This window comes from Periplaneta americana, chromosome 6, assembly GCF_040183065.1.
Source record: "Periplaneta americana isolate PAMFEO1 chromosome 6, P.americana_PAMFEO1_priV1, whole genome shotgun sequence".
Lineage (NCBI taxonomy): Eukaryota > Metazoa > Arthropoda > Insecta > Blattodea > Blattidae > Periplaneta > Periplaneta americana.
Window position 1 is genome coordinate 101,562,235 of NC_091122.1, and position 21,131 is coordinate 101,583,365.

At 34.9% G+C, this 21,131-nt stretch overlaps 1 protein-coding gene across 2 annotated transcripts in view; it reads right to left on the bottom strand.

Annotated features, from left to right (window-relative positions):
• The window catches only part of sstn (stepping stone), a 76,909-nt gene extending 56,321 nt beyond the window's left edge, over positions 1–20,588 (bottom strand). The window contains exons 1-4 of one of the 2 annotated variants that reach the window (XM_069828584.1): positions 20,134–20,588; positions 11,366–11,634; positions 2,583–2,673; positions 1–190 (exon numbers count right to left, since the gene is read on the bottom strand). In XM_069828584.1, the coding sequence (XP_069684685.1) occupies positions 1–190; positions 2,583–2,673; positions 11,366–11,634; positions 20,134–20,140 (557 nt within the window). In that variant the 5' untranslated portion in view covers positions 20,141–20,588. Of the gene's footprint in view, positions 191–2,426; positions 2,674–11,365; positions 11,635–20,133 lie in introns of both variants that reach the window. The other variant, XM_069828582.1, reaches the window with a different exon arrangement.
• Between the last annotated feature and the right edge of the window lie 543 nt (positions 20,589–21,131).

The following is a 21,131-nucleotide window of genomic DNA, read 5'->3' on the forward strand; positions in this document are numbered from 1 at the left end:
CTCTGCAGTTGAGGATGTCCCTTTGTATCCCTCATAGTATGCCTAGAGATGCCATCATATGTGGCAGAATGACGAATGTCCCAATATCGAGTTTCACCTGGGACAGCCTCAGGGGAGAGAGGAGACAAACTGACACCACCATCATGTGACAATGCATTTGCTCCTGTGTCACGATCCACGCACTCCACATCTGCAACAAATACCGAATTAAAATATAATTCAAACAAACATGACAGTACTCTGGAGTAATACATCACATCATCTGAACTATCATACTTCTTAATAATTGAAAGGTATTTGAAAATAATCGTATCTTGATTAACAGTAATATCTGAAAAATAAATAATACACTATTACCTCATTGTTTCAATTAAATTTTGGAGAGATATGAAATAACTGTAAATTAATGAAGAAAATAAATTTGGATTAAATTCCTAACTGGCAGTTGCCTGGAGGAATAGGAGAAGACAAAAATGTCTAAATTAACATAATCATTGATGAGAGTAAGAATAGCGTGTTTAGTACAGATTTATGTATCAAATTATACAAACTACAGTCTTCTTTGGACTTAAAATTTTCATTGGAGAGGAAAGGAAAAGCGTTTCTTAACCTGAAAATACAAATGAATCAATTGTCAATTACTTTGCTTTTGCTTTCTGATCACAAAACATTTGTTCTGTAAACTTCCAAAGCATTTTATTTCAATCATTCAGTCTGGACAATTTCCTGATCAAATTTACAATAAATGGTACATGATAGTAGTCAGAAGTGGTGAATGAAAAGAAGAATATCATTCTATGCCACTTTCCTTCATGAACTGTACACTAAACCAAAGCTATTCTTCTATTCTTTCTGATGCTGTATGAGAAATGACGTTATGGTAACAACAGGTAATAGTAATGGTTAAAAGAAACATGTTTCATTGGTCACTAACAAAGAAAATGATGGAGAACGCATAGATATAGATTAAAAACTACATTCATTCTACTCTGTGCCTTAAGTATGGATGGAGAAATATTTTGTCATCCAACCTCTTAACTCCGTAATGTCAGTACAGTGTAAGGCAATACAGTAAAGTTTTGCTATTAGAACTCTCTCACAAACTAATATTTTGTTGAATCAGAAATAGAACAGAAATACTATTTCATATATTGATTCTAAATGGCTCCATTCATTTTCTACATTACTACAGAAGGCAAAGATGTAGAAAGAATTTCACTGATACAACTTGATTTCGTATGCTTTTAAAATTTCTGCCAGCAACACTTTTAAACAATAATTTTATCAAGATTTGAATATGTTCTGTTATACATTGTGACAGCATCCCCATTATTTAAGAGTGTAACGTAAATATGACTGCTTTTTTAATTGTAAACTGAAGAAATTTAAAACTAAGACATGTAATATATTTACAGTATTATAGTACATACTGTATTTTAATAATGTCAAATAAGAAATAGAAGAACTTATAAAGACTAACAGCATTTTTAGCTACTTGGGTGATTTTCAAGGAGAGGCAGCTGACAATGATGTCTTGAAGTATATGATAGCCATTCTCAATTTGTACACTTCACACATGTATGTTAGCAGTATTATTACAAATAACATGTATCCGTGAAATTTTGAAATATTACATATGTTTATTTCAGTTACTTAATCATACAATAAAAACTAAGTTTAGATTTTTTTTCTATCTAAAAATCTATTGGTCTTGGCCAGAACAGAACCTGCACATCTTCAATGCAAAAGACTGGTATGGTAAACCACTTGTCCACCAAACACTTATGGAAGTGATATTGTTTGAACTGTCACATGAATGTGCCTTTTAAATTAATCATTTACACAGAGGCAATGATACAAATCGAATTTACAATTATTCAGACATGATGATGACTCTAGGTCTATCTCACTCGACATATTTCTTGGCCCTTTGCAAGCACTTGCTACATCTCTTTTCCCACCATTTACTTATTCCACACAAGCAATGAAAACCATATTAAATTATTATTTTGTAAGATTTCAAATACTCTGGTCTGCTCTGCAATGAAGGAGTCATGGACATTGAGCATGGCTGAATCTAAATATCTTGTGGGGATGTAAGGCATAGTATAAGAATGGCTGAAATATTCTCTAAGAACATCAGATCATACTCATGATGGGACCCTGTGATGGGTTAAAGAAGTAAATTATTAATGTGTAATTATTGTAATCAACCCTCAGATGACGTTCACTGTTTGGTTATCACAAATCCAGAGCAAAGAATACTACCAAAAGGAACTGTAAGTCAGTTTTTGAAACATTATGGCTTCGAAGTCTTTAGCTAAATTCACCTTTTATATATCAAAAATGGTATGCTGAATAACTCACTGGGGCTGAAGCCTGTAGGTCTGTTCTACTCTTCCCTAGTTCTAAAATGAAATTATTACCACTGTCTAGAGGAGGTCGCGGCTTCTTTCTTTGCTTTGGATGCTGCTGTGTTTTGTTCGAGGATTGTCGCAGACTGTTAAGTTTAGCTTCCAATTCTGCCAGATGCCGACGACTCTGCTGATACATAAGCCTATGCTTGCGACGAGCAGCCTTACTTGCTGTGGTGTCATTGGCTAAGCCAAGAGCAGCTTCTGCAATTCCAGTCTGAATCTTGCATTCCAGCTCCAGAGCAGCCAAAGTTTCCTCCTGGAAAATACAGAATATAGTAATAATTTAAAAAGTTATCTTCTCAAAATCTGTAGAGATCAGAAAATATTAAACTTGTAATATGAGTATTCTATGTACCATAAGTATAATTTCACATCAAGTGACCTTCTGGATATAGGGAGAGGAATAAATAAATAAATAATGTTTCATTTAACAACGGTCGCAACTGCCGAGGTTACATCAACATCACCAGTGTGCTGGTATTTTGTCCCGCAGGAGTTCTTTTACATGCAAGTAAATCTCCTGACATGAACCTGTCGCATTTAAGCACACTTAAATGCCATCGACCTGGATTGGGATCGAACCCGCAACCTCGGGCACAGAAGGCCAGCACTATACCGATTGCGCCACCCAGGGCAACTATAGGGAGAGGAAGAGGGAGGGAAAATATATTCATAGAATACTGCTAACACCACCTACCATATCTCAAGAGCAAAGAGGTTCCAATGAAGAATATCTCATGTGCAACAGATCAAGCAATTTCAATGCCATGTCTCCACATACCGATACGTAGGTTCAATTCCATTTTTAAAAGATTAAACTCCAAAATCTATTTCCTATCTAGTATCTCATTCATTGTCAACATATTTCTGCCAAAAATCGTAACATATTAATTCAACTATGATCACTGCAATAATGATAAATGAGATTAAAGCAGTAGTTCAAGATGCAGAAGAGAGGCTGAAAGAAGCGTGAAGAAATTCTTTAAAAAATTCATCACAGTGTGCCAGAGAAATAGTGTTCTAAGTAAGTTGTAGAAAGTAACATCTGTGTTGAAGCAGCAGATGAACTCTGGACTAAGTACTAGGGATCTTACAAGGGTCTTTTTTTAAGATTGCCCCAGTTATATCCTGTAATGTTGAATGTTCATTTTCAGCATACAGGCTTATATTAACCTGAAAAAAGGAGTTCCTTCACAAAAGAAAACCTGGAAAAATCCTTATAGTTTATTGCCATTTAAACTACGGCAAAAGCAACTGCATTAACACAAATGACATTACTTGACATTTGTTATCAGAATTTTTTAAGTACAAATATAGTTCAAAGTTATCTGAATCTCTCACTGAAAGTGCACTGAAGCACATAAATCTTTGGTCTAGTAATGACCTAACCTGGGCATTTTTATTTCCCATCTAACCTACTTGCACTGCCATGGGCATGAGGTTCCCCAGGAACTTCAAAGAAAAATATGTTGGTTGGTTGGTTGCTAATGCTTGGCATATTGGAGTTCTTCCATTTGCCTTCTTGTTTCCCAGTATTATAATGACAGATCTGTAGCTGTTAAATTTTTACAATTCTTGAGATGTGTCATATCCATTACATATTACCTCCTTTACAAAGTAAACAATTAGGACTAGGAAAAATATTTATTTTATATAGAGGGGCAGCCAGACTATCATGTCTCGTATATAATCAAAAACGTGCAAACAGCTTTCATTCATGGATATTCTGGAATTAAATTTTTATTGTTTAATCAAATATTCCATTGCTTATTTACACTCTCATGTATTTCTTGTTGGATGATTTTTTTAATTATTAGTTTTTGAGGACTGAAACGATAAACATGAATTTGTAATTTGTTGGATCATTGTGCCCTTTTTGTTAAGGAATCTGCTATCTCATTATCAAGAATTCCACAGTCTAAAGGAATCCATTGCAAAACTATCGTTTAGTGAAGAGATTGTAGTAAATGTTTGATACTTTGGTGAATTTCAGCAATTCTTTTTGTTGCACAGGTGTTTGCCAGAACCAACTTACAGAAAGAATAATAAAATAACAAACTAAGAGGAATACAGAAAACCCATTAACAATATCAAACAACCATGTGACATGATTTCTAGCAGCGATTGAATGCTGAACGAGAAGTATTCAAAATTGTTGACGAAGAGCATGATTGTAACTACAGGTAAAAATAATGCTAGTTGGGGAAAAAGCACAAGATGATCCTGAGGAAGTTCTGGAACTGTATGTGAAAACCACTGGGGGAAGAGGGAGAATTGATGATTATGTATCAGTGACTGATAGTGTATCAGCACTCCCAGATTGCAGTGATGAATATATATTTGCGAAAGTGATAGAAGGTACGAACAAGAGGACAGGGAGGAAGGAGAGAAATAAAAAAAGAAGATATTGAGACGAAGATTCTGTGGATGATGGTGCTAAAAGTGAAGAAATAAAAATACCTTCATGTTTGGGGCTGGTGGAACATATCGAACAAATTTAGTGTAATTCAAGTACACTTAGAGCATTATAAAAGATTAGTCAATAGCTCTGAAATCCATTGAAACACAGAAAAATGCCTTTCAATAGCTGTAAATAAACACACATAACTGTTTACGTAAAGATTATATATCTTCACGTAAATAACCATTGTCTGCCAAAAAAATGTATACACTCTTTAAGGAACGAAAACTATTTATTATGTTTGTTTTACATTTAAATACTGATCACACATGTAGTACTGTTTTCAGTTAAGCATATGGTTACTTTGTTGTTCTTAATGGTTGTGAAACTTGGACTCTCACTTTGAGAGAGAAACATAGGTTAAGGGTGTTTGAGAATAAGGTGCTTAGGAAAATATTTGGGGCTAAGAGGGATGAAGTTACAGGAGAATGGAGAAAGTTACACAACACAGAACTGCACGCATTGTATTCTTCACCTGACATAATTAGGAACATTAAATCCAGACGTTTGAAACGGGCAGGGCATGTAGCATGTATGGGCGAATCCAGAAATGCATATAGAGTGTTAGTTGGAAGGCCGGAGGGAAAAAGATTTTTGGGGAGGCCAAGACGTAGATGGGAAGATAATATTAAAATGGATTTGAGGGAGGTGGGATATGATGATAGAGACTGGATTAATCTTGCTCAGGATAGGGACCAATGGCGGGCTTATGTGAGGGTAGCAATGAACCTCCGGGTTCCTTAAAAGCCAGTAATTAAGTAAGTAAGTACATGGTTACTTTAGATGTTCAAAATGTTCGCGGTTGGCGGCCAGACACATAACGCAACAATGAGTTGGTACAATTCTTAATACTGCTCATATATGAGAAAAAATCTTCTTTTAAGCATTTTTTGTTAATTTTAGTTTTCCTACCCATACTCTCTTCGAATAATTCTGTATTACAGTATGTATGAACATTTCTTGGAGTATCACGAACCACCGCCCCCCCCCCAATACAACAATAACCCACCTCTACTGATATTTTCATTTTTTTCATTTCATTTATTGTATTTCATACATCTTACATCAGCAATGAATCTTTTAGAGTTATTTGTTCTACTGAGATTTAACTGTATTAGTGATAACATCAGAAGTGTAAGTTACTACTATCTTCAACATTTATTCAAACATATTTGATACATAATGAGGCCACCATTTTACACATATCTCAGCACAGGATATCACACGACACTAATACAATTTATTTCCTTTACAACAACATAAATTATAAACATCTCAAGTTAGGAGAATAGAAGTTATTCCCTCCCTGACAAGATTAAAAAGTTTATTTTTAGAATAACCTCAACTCTGACCTTTTGATATGCTACATAAAAAAGATCCTGCTAGCATTCTGGATCAAAACTTCAATTATTTACAGAAAGAGTAAAGGTAAATGTTTAAAATATTTAATACAAATTCTCACAAAAGTATTCAGCAGGACCAACATATACCATATCGAAAATTTCCTGTTCATATTAAGATTGAGTGGGTGTACGAAAAAAGTGAAAAATTCTTAAAGTAAAATTTTCTTCATTAATTGTGAATAAATATTTAGTCATTAACACAGTTGTTAGTAAAGAAAAAATGTATATGATTGTGTAAAATAAGTTGAATACAAATTAAAATATAATGAAGGTAAATAATAGTATGGTTGCCACCAATGCCACAATGATTAGACAAATGATCTATTATTGCTTCACTTTCGAAATATGTTTTCTAGGTAGCTATACTTGACCTATTTAAGTTATCTTCACCATGATTTCGAGATTTGTATTCCCACAATTTCAATGTAGGATTTACTTCCTTGGATAAAATGTTAAATATATAATAAATGTCTCCTTTCCTGCACTTAACTCTTCTCTTCAGTGCAGTGGGGAAATCTATTTCTTTTGCTAATTTATTCTTGCAGATGCCACTGGTAAAAAGGGGATCAAACGAATAGGCTATGTAATTAAATCAATGGAGAATGAAAAGAGGAATTAGCGAATTAATTAATTTGGTAAACAAGTAAACAGAAAAATAAAGAGCACCATGTTTATCTTCTTTCAAGTGGGATGTATTTACTGTACAATGCTGTTATACGAACACTTGCTTCAAAGAAATATGTCTCAGAAGAGCATATTCCATGTTAGTTTCTTGCAAAATACTTACACCCGAAGACTTTGTTTATATTCAATATATTCGCAAAACATGTAATCTACTAAGCAAAAAAAAAAAAGAAGAAAAGTTGATTTTTCATATAATGCTGCACTGCATAATTATATGCTATGTCTTTTTTCTGAATCAAAATCTAAGCTCTTGATTACTTACAAAAAAAAAAACTAAAATAAAACGTTCCAAAACCATTATTAAGCTCATAATATCAGACAAGGTAAAAATAAGGATATTAACCATAAAAAACAAGCTATCACTTGTAGGTTTAAAAATGAAATTTTAAAAGCATATATATATATATATATATATATACGGGTATATATTTTGCCCAAGCTATGTATGAACTAACTGTCTGAATAATTTTGGAAGCGAAAAAAGAAATCCACAGTAAGCCAACATCATCTCTAATTATAGTGGAACACAGACTTGTGAAGTGTTCAAGTCGTATGCAGTTTCGCTCACTTTTACCCACCCTCCTCACGAATTTTTCCCTTTGCAAGTTACACTGTAAAAAATATCTCGTCACTCCCCCTATGCTCATCTCGTCAATTCATTCTTGATTGTCTCATTATCCGTCAGTTCCTTTTATAGTTCGTTTATCATATACTAGCAATTGTATCATAATTTCTGAAAGAAGGCTTACGGAACATTGTTGTAGTAACAAGTGATGAACAGAATAAACTGACTAATGAGATGATCAGGAGTTATGAAATGATTGGGGCGAAAGTGACAAGAGACGATAATAAAACTGAAGACAATGGGGAAAGAAATTACGAGTAAAATTCAGGATGAGTAGGGTAGAACGACTAATGAGACACACAGAATAATGGATTGCTGAGAATGTTAATAAGGAAACAGCTGAAGACACTCAGAATTGAATTAATCTGATCAGAGAAAATGAATGAAGAAACAAACATAGACGAGATGAAGAAAAAGATTAACGAGATTAATAATAGTAAATTGGTTGAAGAGATGATCAAGAGCAAAATTAGACTGTCAGAAAGAAAATGACTGACAAAACGAACAAGACAGAAATGACTGATGAGAGACGGTCAGAAGGAAAATGATGGATGAGACTATTGGCCGTGTGCACCATTCTCGATCATCTAGCCCGTTTATTAGCAATCACGGAAACATGGTTAATTCTTGACAGTGATCAAGTTACAGATGCGGTGCATCGACATTTTCCCTCGATCAACTCAGTACCGTCAGCTGACGGTACGCTCGCTTGAGAAGAATCATCTGAGCGCTAGGTTACTGCGTATAAAACAGCGAACGAACGCACTCTGTCAATTATCGCTTCGTTTTTGTTTGTCAGACTGCTTTCAAACATCCTCGCAGTTTTCAAATAATAAGTTTCAATAATCATGGAAGAAAAGAAGAAAAGAGCACCGAACTTCTCACAGTTCGAAGTGGGAATTCCTTTAGAACTCGTCAGCAATTATGCATCCATATTACAGAATAAAAGTACTGACGAAGTTCTCTAAGAGAAAAGCAGGCTACCTGGTTGGATTTAACCTCACAATTCACATGAGTTATACGTGTTTACATAATTCCACATAATTTGTAACGTAATTTATACAGTGGTTATTTCATATTATTGATAATTGGGAAAATTTCAGTATACGGATACCTCACTGACAATTATCTTGAAATAGACTACTAAAAAGAGCATATTTGTATGTGTTTGTCGAATGCTCATAATCTTGCTTACGAAAAGACACATTTCAGTGCCAATAATTTATTTGGGAAAATTTCAGTATACGGATACCTCGCTAACAATTATTTTAAAATTACAAAAGAAAAAAAAAAAAAAAAAAAAAAAAGAAATTCGTCTGTGTATGTCGAATACACATCATCATGCATACGAAAAGGAAGTTTTTAGTGCCAATTTATTTTGTGTGCACAAGGTTGGAATTTTGGAGTAAGAGGGAAAGGAAAGTATCCTTGTTCTGAAATTTATCCATTTATTTTGTGTTCACAAGGTTGGAATTTTGGAGTAAGAGGGAAAGGAAGGTATCCGTGTAATTTCTCTTAATTCAAGCGTAAATAGCCTAATTGTCCAAAACGTCATGTAGGTCTTAATAGTTTCAAACGGCAAATCTATAGCTAATAAGTGATAATCTCGCATTCTACAAAATGGTCATTTAGTTTTGCTATATTATTACTGACATAGAATAACTTCTTTATTATTATGTTAACAAAATTGGGCAATTAGGCCTAAATAATATTTTGTCCTCAAGTAAAGTCCCGATCTTCCAAAGCAGAAACATATATAAAACATTAGTCTAGTTTGAGAAAACAGAACATTTTTATTATTCATCTACAAACTTACTCTTTCTACAATAACACCAATTCTGTTATTTCCGTAGTGATTTGCGTGTTCAAGATACAACATTTCATCTTCAATTCCATCAAGTACGTCAAATCGTGCCGCCATTTTGGTTTTCTCGACTTGACCATGTTCAATTCAAGATAATCGGTCCCACACCCGTGATCAAATTTGATCATCATCAACTCGCTTGTTTAACTTTGATCGAGATTGATACTCCGCAAATTGGCATTGAAGATGGTTAAGTGCCGACTTAACCATGGTCAAATTTTAATCGAGAATGGTGCACACGGGCATATGAGAAGTAAAATGAGCGACGACACAGTTAGGACGAGATGATGAGCATGGATTATATTTTAGGGACTCAACTGTGTCAATACAAACATTTCTTACAGTGTTTAAACTAACACCAAAAGCTGTTGCCATAACTCTTTGAGTTTTATTGAATATGGAAGATAAAGCAGACGATTCACTGCTATAGATTTTAAAAATATTTGTAAACATTAAAAATAATTTATTTTGTCTGACTGCACATATTTAGACTGTTTAGCATTTTTGAAGAACTATAATAGTCTTTATTAAACACAAATGTGTACCAGTTCCACATTTTTTTCTTGTTCTGGACACCTGGTTTGGGACCTCGCAGATTGATGGTGATTGTGGAGTAATGGTGGAATTATGACAATGATGAGGGAAATGGGAGAACCTCGAGAAAAAAACCCTTGCATCAGCTTTGTCCACCATCCAGATGGGGATCAAACTCAGGTCGTCACTGGGAAAGACAGAAAGGCTAACTACTTGGCCATGGGCTATTTGCATACTTGAAAAAGTACATATCTACATAATTATACGAGTATAACACAGCGGAGCACAAGTTTAGACAAGGCACTCAGCTATAGAACATATGTATACCTGTAACACAGATGAGCACAGCACAAGCTTAGACTAGGGACTGAATTTCGGCTTTGTCTTTGCAGTGTAGAAAGTTCAGATTTTTACAGTAGAATCAGTCCCTAGTCCACTGGGGTGACAGGAGTGTGAGTAAGTTTGCAGTAGGAAGAAAGGAAAGTGTGTGGCCTTGGCAACCATAAATGCTTGTGGACAACTATAGTCTCAAACAGCAATATAGGTCTAATGTGGTTAAGATAAATTTTTTCCAGTAATATTTGGAAAAAAAAAGTTATAGAAGAGGAAACATAAATACAGAAGACTGGATACTGCCAATTTAGGTATCACTCACTACATGGTAAGCAACCACAGACTGACTTAAAACATCTGTGATTAACATTATCATGAAATGCAACAAAATGCAACTTCAAACTTGACAAAAAGTTACAAATAATTTTTTTGGGTATTGGGGAACAAGAGAGAAAACAGCACAAATAAGCTAAAAATCCCATCATCTATGAACAAATTTTTAGTTGGTTATTTAGCAATGCTACATCAACTAGCTTAATAGATTATTTAGCATTGGTCATCAATGAATAACAAGATGATAATGTATCACTACCAACCCAACACCATTGATATGATATGCAGCTTGGTTGGTAGAACTGGCTACAGATCAGGTCATGGGTTCATTCGTGGGCGGTAACAGGGTTTTTCTCATTACCAAAACTTCCAGAATGGCCCTGAGGCTCACTCAGCCACTCAATTGAGCACCAGGTCCTTCGTAGCATATATTATAGGGGATATCTTTCTCTTTTATTTATTAACAAGTACAATAAGTTTAATTTTTAACTCTGAAATCAGGTTATGTCACAAATACATGGTCCAATGCTATAGAAGAGAGCAGCTGTGCATGAGACAGCAGCCAATGATGTTTGTGAAGAATGTCCTTAAGACAACACAGAAAGATAAGCACACATGCAAGGTCAATCAAAGCATGCTATAACAGTCATAGCATTCAGGAACATAAAAGACATGTGCTGCACAACAGAGCGAGCAAATGTTTGTTCCTACCTCTTTCGATTTCAACTTGTTATTATTTATCAAGTTTTCTGGATAAGTGAAAGCTGTTCCCACACGGCGCCGGAATACTGGTGGGAACTCTCCAGGCTCCAGAGGAGTCTCTGGTGGCAGGACTCCTGTAAGCTCTGCCTCCTGGATGCATAGTAGCTTCAATTCTCTGTTCTTGTCATGGAGCTTCGCTTCCAGTTCCTCTCTCCGGGCTTGAAGTGTAGCAACCATGTCGTTCACACTCCCACGTCCCTGCTCTCTTCCCTCGCTTTCTGAAATAGAGAAATCCACCTGCTCATAATCCAATACCAGTAGCCTACTGCCTGACAACTTATAGAGAATGTACGACGTCAATTCATCATGTATGGTCACAACTAAAGACCACAGTCCATTTCTATTCTTTTTAGAATAACTTAGACTCAAAGGCAAAATCTTCATTCTCTCGTGTTCCGCACTACAATTTTGCAAATAGAGACACGTATTTGTATAGATCCATTATTCAGTATCAAATTACTATTAAAAAAAAAGAAGAGAATTTAATTTAGAAATCCACATAGCATTTATTGATTTTGTGAAAGCTTTTGACATTTTACAAGAAAAAAAAATATACCAAATAAATCTGCTATTTCAAAACATAATAGAAATCTACACTGACAATGAAATAAGTGTCAATATAAATAATCGTATATCCCAAAGAAAATATGTTAATAATGGAGTTAGACAAGGTTGCCCATTATCTCCAACATTACTTAATATTTACATGAATGAAATCATTTCTAAATGGAACCAAATCTATACATCAGGAATCATAATAACCAGTACCTTAACATTAAATACCCTGCTCTTTGCAGACTATCAAGTTATAATTTCCAATTCACAGGATAACTTACAAAGAGGACTATATACATTAAATAAAATATTATCAGATTTTGGAATGGAGATTTCAGCACAAAAATCAGAAGTAATGGCATTTTTGGGACAAGATCCAATCAGAAGTAAGATAATACACAATAATCAATGCCTAGAACAAGTACAAAATTTCAGTTATTTGAGTTGTGAAATATTTTATCAAAATGAAAAAGACGTGAACAAGAAAATCACCAAATTTACACAAATTTTAGGAATAATATATAAGTCATATATTAAAAGCTAAATTAGTACAAAAATCCACAAGAATAAAAATATATAATACTCTAGCATTTCCCTCCCTTTTATACGGAAGTAAGATTTGGACATTAAGGAAAAGAGATATGAGCAGACTCAAAGCAACGGAAATGAAATTTCTCAGACAGCAGGATATACTATTTTAGATCGAAAAAGGAATGAAGAAATATTGGAAAAATTAGAAGTAGAGTCAGTAGAAGAAAAAATAAACAGATACAAACTAAATTGGCTACACCATATGAAATGAATGGACAATTCAAGAATCCCCAAAATGATGCAATATCAACCCAGAGGATATTCACGGTTAGGAAGACCCTTTAGAAGACTGCTAGATGGGGCCGAAACAGGTCTACACAGGCCTAATTCGTGACGGATGATGATGATGATGATGATGAGGTACGTATTTGTCATTCTAATCTGTGTTCACCCTAATCAAATTCTCAACACAGATCAATTTCAGAACACACACACTATTTGACACAGCTCTTCATCACACGAACGCACCCACACAATAGGCAGCGAAGTTGAGATAGCACCCAGATCCAGTAGGCTCTGAGGATGGTGTCAAGTAACACCGAAACAGCTGTAAGACACACATGCTTACATAATTAACACGAGTAAGATCGCCATTTAATCAATTATTTATATTCAAGTGTTGAAAGTAGTGTACGAAAGATTCAACATGGACACAAGAACAGCCAGAGAGCAATGTCAATGTCTGGGTAAATCTGCTGCAATCAATGTTGCCAATATTATTGATAAGTAAAATTGTCCGCGAGTAATAGTTGACTCATTCCACATGAAATAGGCATAATGGTCGATTTATAAAAATTAAGGAGGAACTAAATGAAACAAAATAATGTATGCACCACCAAAATATGTAATTTTATTATTCTAAACGTATTTCTGTTGTATTAAAGATATTTTATATAGTTTCATCATAAAGATCGCACTTGAATTAAAGTGCAGAAGCACTAAGAAACTTTATTATGTTCGCTAAATTGAAATACCAACTTTGAATCAGCTGATGGACATTGGAGCAATATGACAGTGAAACTGAGGCTTTGCTCTGTATCCCACTCTGATTATTCATTTCTGATAAGTTTCCTTTGGTCATTTTTCTTATTTTAAAATAAGCAGTGTGTACTGTCACACCCACGACAGATAACATGAATAAGTTTTCTTCTTGTTGAAACGAGTTGTTTAAAATGAATAATATTTCAGGAAAGTAAGGTTAATTATGTGCATAAACATGTGCTCTCATTAATATTTTAAAAGAACTCTATTTTATTTAGAAATTTTGTCATGCTGTATTACAAAAATTGTTCACATATCATCAGTTGATTCACAGATTTTTTCCTGGAAAGATGTAAGTACGTGTGCATATTTCCAAATTTGGTCACACCCGTGACACACAGTTTTCAGTTAATAATAACTTATCCTTACTAGTTACCTAAAAAATAGTTTCCAGATAACATAATACAATCAGCTGCATTTAAAGTGGTATAATTTGAAACAGGAATATTGAAACTGATATATTTAACAGTTATTTGAAACTGTACATCTGTCACAATTGTGACAATGGAATCCACCAGTTACCTGATAATTCCCACCTTTCTATTTAATTTTTGTAAATATTTAGATGACTGCATAGGTACCAGTACGTGCTTTTCATTGAACTAGTCAAATGGGATTAATTCCAGAGGGGGAAAAAGCAAGCAAATACATCCCCACCACAAGCCGCAACCACCGAAATGATACAAATTAATGCCATCCGAGCTTTACCGGTCTTATTAGGTACAAAGAAGATGCCTTGCTTGGAAATAATGAAGCCACGTTTTTTGCAGGCTTTTTTTATTTTCACTAAACTGTACTTGGCATTGGAAAGAGTCGCAATGTATCCCTCCCAAAAAGGCTCGATTTTCTTGGCCATTGCTGCTGTGAGACACCGTGCACTCTGACTATGAAATCACTCACTACTGCTATGTCACCACAGTTCAGCAGTCGTCTGACTCCTGACGCATATGACGTCATTCAAAATTCTTTCCAGAAATCGAAAACAACCCTCTGTATAAGCACTAACATGAGCTGCTGCCAGGAAGTCAAAAGAATAGCAATGGCAAAGGAAGCTTCTAACAGAGAAAGGAGCATCTTCTGCGGACCTCTGGAAAAAGAACTAAGAGATTAGTGAAGTGCTTTGTGTGTAGTGTAGCATTGTATGGGCCAGAAATATGGACATCACGACAAAGTGATGAGAAGCAACTAGAAGCACTTGAAATGTGGATATGGAAAAGAAAGGAATGTGTGAAATGGACAGACAGAATAAGAAACGAAGCTGTGTAGGAAAGAGTGGGTGAAGAAAGAATAATGCTGAAACTGATCAGGAAGAGAAAAAGGAATTAGCTGGGTCACTGGCTGAGAAGAAACTGCCTACTGAAGGATGCACTGGAAGGAATGGTGAACGAGAGAAGAGTTCAGGAGAAGATATCAAATAATAGACACATTAAGACAAATGGATCATACACGGAGACTAAGAGGAAGGCAGAAAATAGGAAAGATTAGAGACTGCTGAGTTTGCAGTGAAATATCTGCCCTTAGGCAGAGCACTATGAATGAATGAACTCACGCTCATTGCAACAATGCAGTGATAGTTCGCTATTGTGTCAACTCTCCCACAAGAGACTGTTGGCAAGTTAACCCATTATATCCCATCGTATGATATTTCATACAAGTGACACAATTTTTTGAACGGACTGTACATAATTGTTTTGGCTTAATTAAAATTCAAATCTGATCTGCAATGTTAGGAAAGGTTATAAATCTCACCTAATGTTGTTATTTTACCATTATCATTACTGCCAGTAGTGTAATAGCATAGCAAACATGGACATGGCGGGAAGAAATAAGGAATCAATGCAAAGGTAAGTAAATTCTTGAATTCTGTGGTCCTTATATGAGTTAGTGACAATTTTAACATTTATATTACAAATAGACATCATAATTAAACCTAGTAAATATTATTACATCTTCGTGGTTATTTTTGGATGTTATAATTCATTGTTATATTTCGATGTATGAAATATCATACGATGGGATATGGTGACTACTCAACATGATCTCTTTTCATAATGTAATACTTCAAAGACAGTGAAGAACTTATCAATTATTTGGATACATTGGATGATTCTGAAATTGTGGGAACACAAATTAGGGATGCAGAAGCCCTTGAGTTTGTTGTTGTGTCACCAAAGGATGGAGAGAATTCTGATCAGCATGATGCAGGAAGTGATCAAGAGGGGGAGCAAGCCACACTTATTTACTTAGGGAAAGATGTTCTTGCTCAAAAAATGAAGGTAAGAGTAGTTTCTCAAGGCGAATCTCGAGAATTGGATCTTGACATGGTACCACCCCATTCATCATTGCTGCAGGCACCACCATCTAAAAAGAATAAAAGTGATTGCAGGCCTTCTCGCACTTACCAAAAGAAAAACAAATCCAGAAATAAGAATTCCAAAAATTACTGACCCAACCCCTTCAATTGTAAGTGATTTACTGAAGAATAAAACTGCTCCCATTGACTTCTTCACTCAGATTTTTGGTGAAGAAATTATTGAAAAATTTCTTCAGGAAACCGTGAAATATGCAAGGAAGTATTATTCAACTTTCAAAAGAAGACATGCACAAATATATAGGCATATTGATACTATCAGGTTATTGCAAAGTTACGCACAGAAATATCTATTCGGAAACTCGTTTGGATACTAACAATTTATTAGTGTCAAGAGCAATGTCACGAAATTCTTTTGACCTAATTCACAAATTTTTTCATATCAATGATAATAGCACCATTGATCCAAATGACAAACTATACAAAGTTCGTCCCTTGATACGCCATCTAAATCAAAAGTTCTAACAAATGATAATGCCTTTGGGTAATACTTTTTCTGTAGATAAAGCCATGGAACCATACTATAGTCATCATTCCCTAAAACAATTTATCCGTGGCAAACCTATTAGATATGGTTTTAAATTTTGGTGCTTATGCACAAGCAACGGTTATCTTGTCAAGATTGAGCCTTATACTGGGCAGGCAACAAACAAGAAGGGAAGACTTTAGGCACCTGCTACTGAAAAACTTTGTATTAACTTCATACCTGATGGTAGTACAGTGTACACTGATAATTATTTCACCTCCTTTGCTCTACTGAAATCCTTCACCGAAAATAATATAAAGTGTATAGGAACAATTCGTAGTGACAGAGTGGAAAAGACACCATTTCGTGATATGAAAAAACAACCAAGAGACTCCTACGAAGTCCTACAAGATAATGAAAACATGATCACTCTCATTCGTTGGTAAGATAACAGCACGGTGACAGTTGCAACTAATTCATGCAGTGATGAAGCACTTGGACAGTCTAGTTGATACAGATGGAAAAGGAAAGAGAAGAAGAAGAAGAAGAAGAAGAAGAAGAAGAAGAAGAAGAAGGAGAAGCAGCAGGTTATACAAACAAGCCTCATTCGTCGATATAAACAAGGCATGGGCGGCATCGATGTTTTCGACAATCTGCAGAGTTCGTATCGCATCTGAATCAGAACAGTGATCCTGACCATTTGTTCGCTTTTGTTTGAATGGGACTGTTGTGAACTTGTAACTTTTGTACTCCCATGTGGACAAAACAATGAATCTTCTGGAGTTCACAAGAAGAGAAGCGAAAACCATTCTCTCTTCACCTGCAATGTAAACTCCTCGAGGTGTGCGACCTAGATATCTAACTAATGTGTGTAAATTTATAACAAATTTATGGCATTAGTCAGTTTCTAAGGGGGAATGGAGTTGTAATTGAATTTATTATGCATTATTTCAGGTCCTCTAGGAAACAAGATATAATGAGAAAAGTCATCTTGTGGACAGTGAAGAAAAGCAATGACAGTATGCTCAATGTGGCAAATGCGCAAAATTTGTTTGCATAAAATGTAATGTTGGGTTACACCCAAAATTGTGTTTCAAGCTATATCACACACGATAAGGACAAAAAGTTTCCATCAACCAATGTATCTTCATGTATTTTCCAATTGTTTCAATATTTAGTATTATAGTCCCCTTATTGCTCATCGTATGAAATATCATACGCACCAAAAAACCTAGAAAAATTCAAAATATTATAAAAATTAGAATATAGTCGTTATAAGTTCAATAAATTAGTATATATGGCAAGTTTTCAACAATTATTAAAAACTTTTTTAATTTCGGGATATGATGAATAAGAGATAGGAACAGTCTGCGCAAAGCTGCCAACAATGTAGTAACAAATACGCTAAGTCAAAATTTGGTCAGAGTTTACTATAGTTATCTCGATTAATTACCAGTGATTAAAATATAAGGAAATGCACTCCTGGATCTCACCTATTAATTCCTAAAGGTTGCATCTGTAGATAATTCATAATTTTCTTACATTCTTATTGCTATTCGCGTTTCTCATGTCAGTCAAAATCCGATTATTAAGTTGACTGACTCTAATTTAGTGTAACACACATTTCACTCTAAACAATGCATTTTATTGTTGGTAATCATTATGACTATAACACACAGGAAAGGGGTTGATGCGAGTTTATACACTATGTCTATATAATCCATAAACAACATAGATCTTATATATTTGGCACAATTTGGGCAGGCCTACAATAAATTATGTGAAAAGGCATTATATTTTATTATTAATTCAGTTTTAGTAGGTGCTTATGCAAATTAATCAGGAATTTACCTGAATTACAATCTCGAAAACAAATTTAAAATACATCTTAGTATCTAAAAGCATTAAATAATGCTGCCAGAAGAAAGTCTGTTCACTATTTACATTAACTCCACTAACTCCAAAAAACTTCTGGCTGATTTTCTACAGTTCTAATTGGAACCTGCGTATAACGAATGACATGAATTTCATCACTTCCTCTCACGCAGAGGCGTGCCTATCTATGATTCATGTCATGATCCATATTCCACACTAGGCCCACGTCTGTATCCTGAAAACTGATTAAGTTATGACCCTCGTCTGAACAAGTATGAATTCCTCAAAATTGTACTTTTCATTTACTCGCAAATTTAATTGTAGTTCTAATCTTTTAAATAAATGGTAGCACCAGCATTTTAATATGAAAGAATATTCGAATAGTAAAAACTTATTCAAGGAGGGCAACTCACCTTCCCTACACCACGCAAATGTTTGCCGGTTTAAAATTAAATGTTGGTAGGCCTACTGATTTGCATAGGCCTATGATTCATTTCCCATTTGCTCACAACCTACACACAAAACAAAAATGAACTGAAGCTGAAGTTAAATAAAATGTCAAAACATTAAATCATGGATGAACTGTTAATTTATGCATAGCAATAAAAGCAGCTACCAAGTAGGCCTATGGTATCTGCTAAGGAAAAGACATGAGCTAAATAGGCTGTACTAATTAAAGTAGGCCTAATGAGTAAATTAGACTTAATTTGAAAGTTACGAAACAACTATTAGCTGCATTTTCAATGTTTGTGATAAGTGTGGGATGAGTTGGGAGCCCCTCTCCTCCTTTGAACTAAGTTAATACTTAAAATCTCTTAGCTGCAAGCTCTCTGCAAACCTAAACACCAAGAGCTAGAGGAGGATGAAGAAGAAAATATCTTCGAAACTACAAAGGTTAATCAAAAATAATACGACTCATAAAACAATAGTGGACTGAGAACAGCAAAAAAATGGAAGGCTACTCGAAGAAAACTTGCTTACAGTTGCTTTTTCCACCACAAAAACTCTCAGACTAATTCAGGTATGGGAGCCCTCTACTTAATCAGAAACCATTAGCTGGCTGGCTGAACTATAGATGAGCCATCGATGTAAACAGAAATAACAAATTACCAGCAGTAAGATTCCCATTATAATTACTTCATGCTTCTTATGCAGTAATACAACGGGCAAATTTAATAATTTCCTTTAAATCCTGGACAGAGAAAAAATGAAATTTAGGGATAAACTCCAGAACACAGATTGCACCCTTCCCCTCCACCTCCACCACACCTATTCTTACACACTGACATAAGTATTCTAAAGTGAAAATGTTCTCCTCATACGTACCCCAACTGACATTTGTATAACTGCTCGGTAACTAAACTTGTTCAGTCTTATGCACATTGAAAAAATAATGAATAGGTCTATTAATTTAATATAACATACAGACTGACATTATAAAATCTGTCAAAAGGTTCGCCAGCACGATTTGGTCATGAATTTTTCAGCCATAATAGCCTAGCCTACATGAAAGAATAGTATTCGAGGCTTACTTCTTGAATCTCAATAACAATACAAACACATTCACAATTTTGTTTCTTCATAAGGATTGAAAATGTCAAAATTTCACATTACTAAATATAAAGTCTCTTAAATGATCCTGCCAAAAACACAGAAGCGAATGTCTACATCATTTGACATTGCAAAGTGTATCAGTCACCTTCCATTCATGATCGTATTATTCACAATAAATGCCTCATCACTATTAATTGACTAAAACCTTCCTTCGTTCAACGAACTCTAGCCTATAAGTTTAAATGTATAAACATTAAAACATACCAGACATAAGGTGACATGGCACAAGACTTCGAAGTTCATAAAACTTGTTCACATAACCTTTTAAGTGTTTAATTACGATACCATTCACAGCGTTAAATGTCTCGGATGATAACTGTCATAAGACATACATGAAACACAAAAACACTCGACTCTTGCGTCTGACCAACATTGTAACGTCAGAACTCAATTTGTACGATAACAATATCACCAAATCACAAAACTCTATTACGAAAGCATTCCAACACTGGTGTACACTAGACGCACCGGAAGGAAGGAACGAATGCCGGAAGTTAGGTTGTATTGTTCTTCGAAATTTGCATTATGGGAGAGATGTAACTGTCCATAAGTGAAATAAAACATGAAATAAAAAATGTAGACACATGGCCTAGGTATGACAATTCTTCCGCTAGATAGAGCATTTGTTCAGAACGAGACAGCAAATGAACGTCAAACATTTCCTGCAGCCTCGACTAGTAGTAGGCTACTGTGCGAGAATGCGTGCATCTTCGATTCCATTTCAGGAAATAGGCAGGGGCGGAGCTGCAGCACTCCCTGCTTTGACAGGAAAATAAAAATAATATTTATTTTAATTTGTAGAAGAATTGTTATAGCTTTTATTGGTAAATTGCTTTATATTTCATCTGGCCGGGAATATGTGCTATTATTTTATGCATAATCTTTTTGTGCGTCAACTGTATTGGAATTGACACTGCATTCAAAGTCGTCCTGAGATCTGCAGGGTGGGATAGATCATAGAGTGTGTCTTGCTTGGTCAGGGGGTAGAGAGGTGAAGGGAAGCAGAGGGAAACTGCCGCCGTTTAAAACCCTATTTCGCTGCAGTGGCTTGCAGAGCCAGGCGACAAGGGAAGATCTTTCCTCCCCTCCCACACCGCTATTGTAATGCTACGTCAAATGGATTCTCTATTTCCTTGAAACTTAATGACAAAATTTTTATTTTCTCTTCACATACTTATTGTTGTAGAATCTTATCGAGTTAA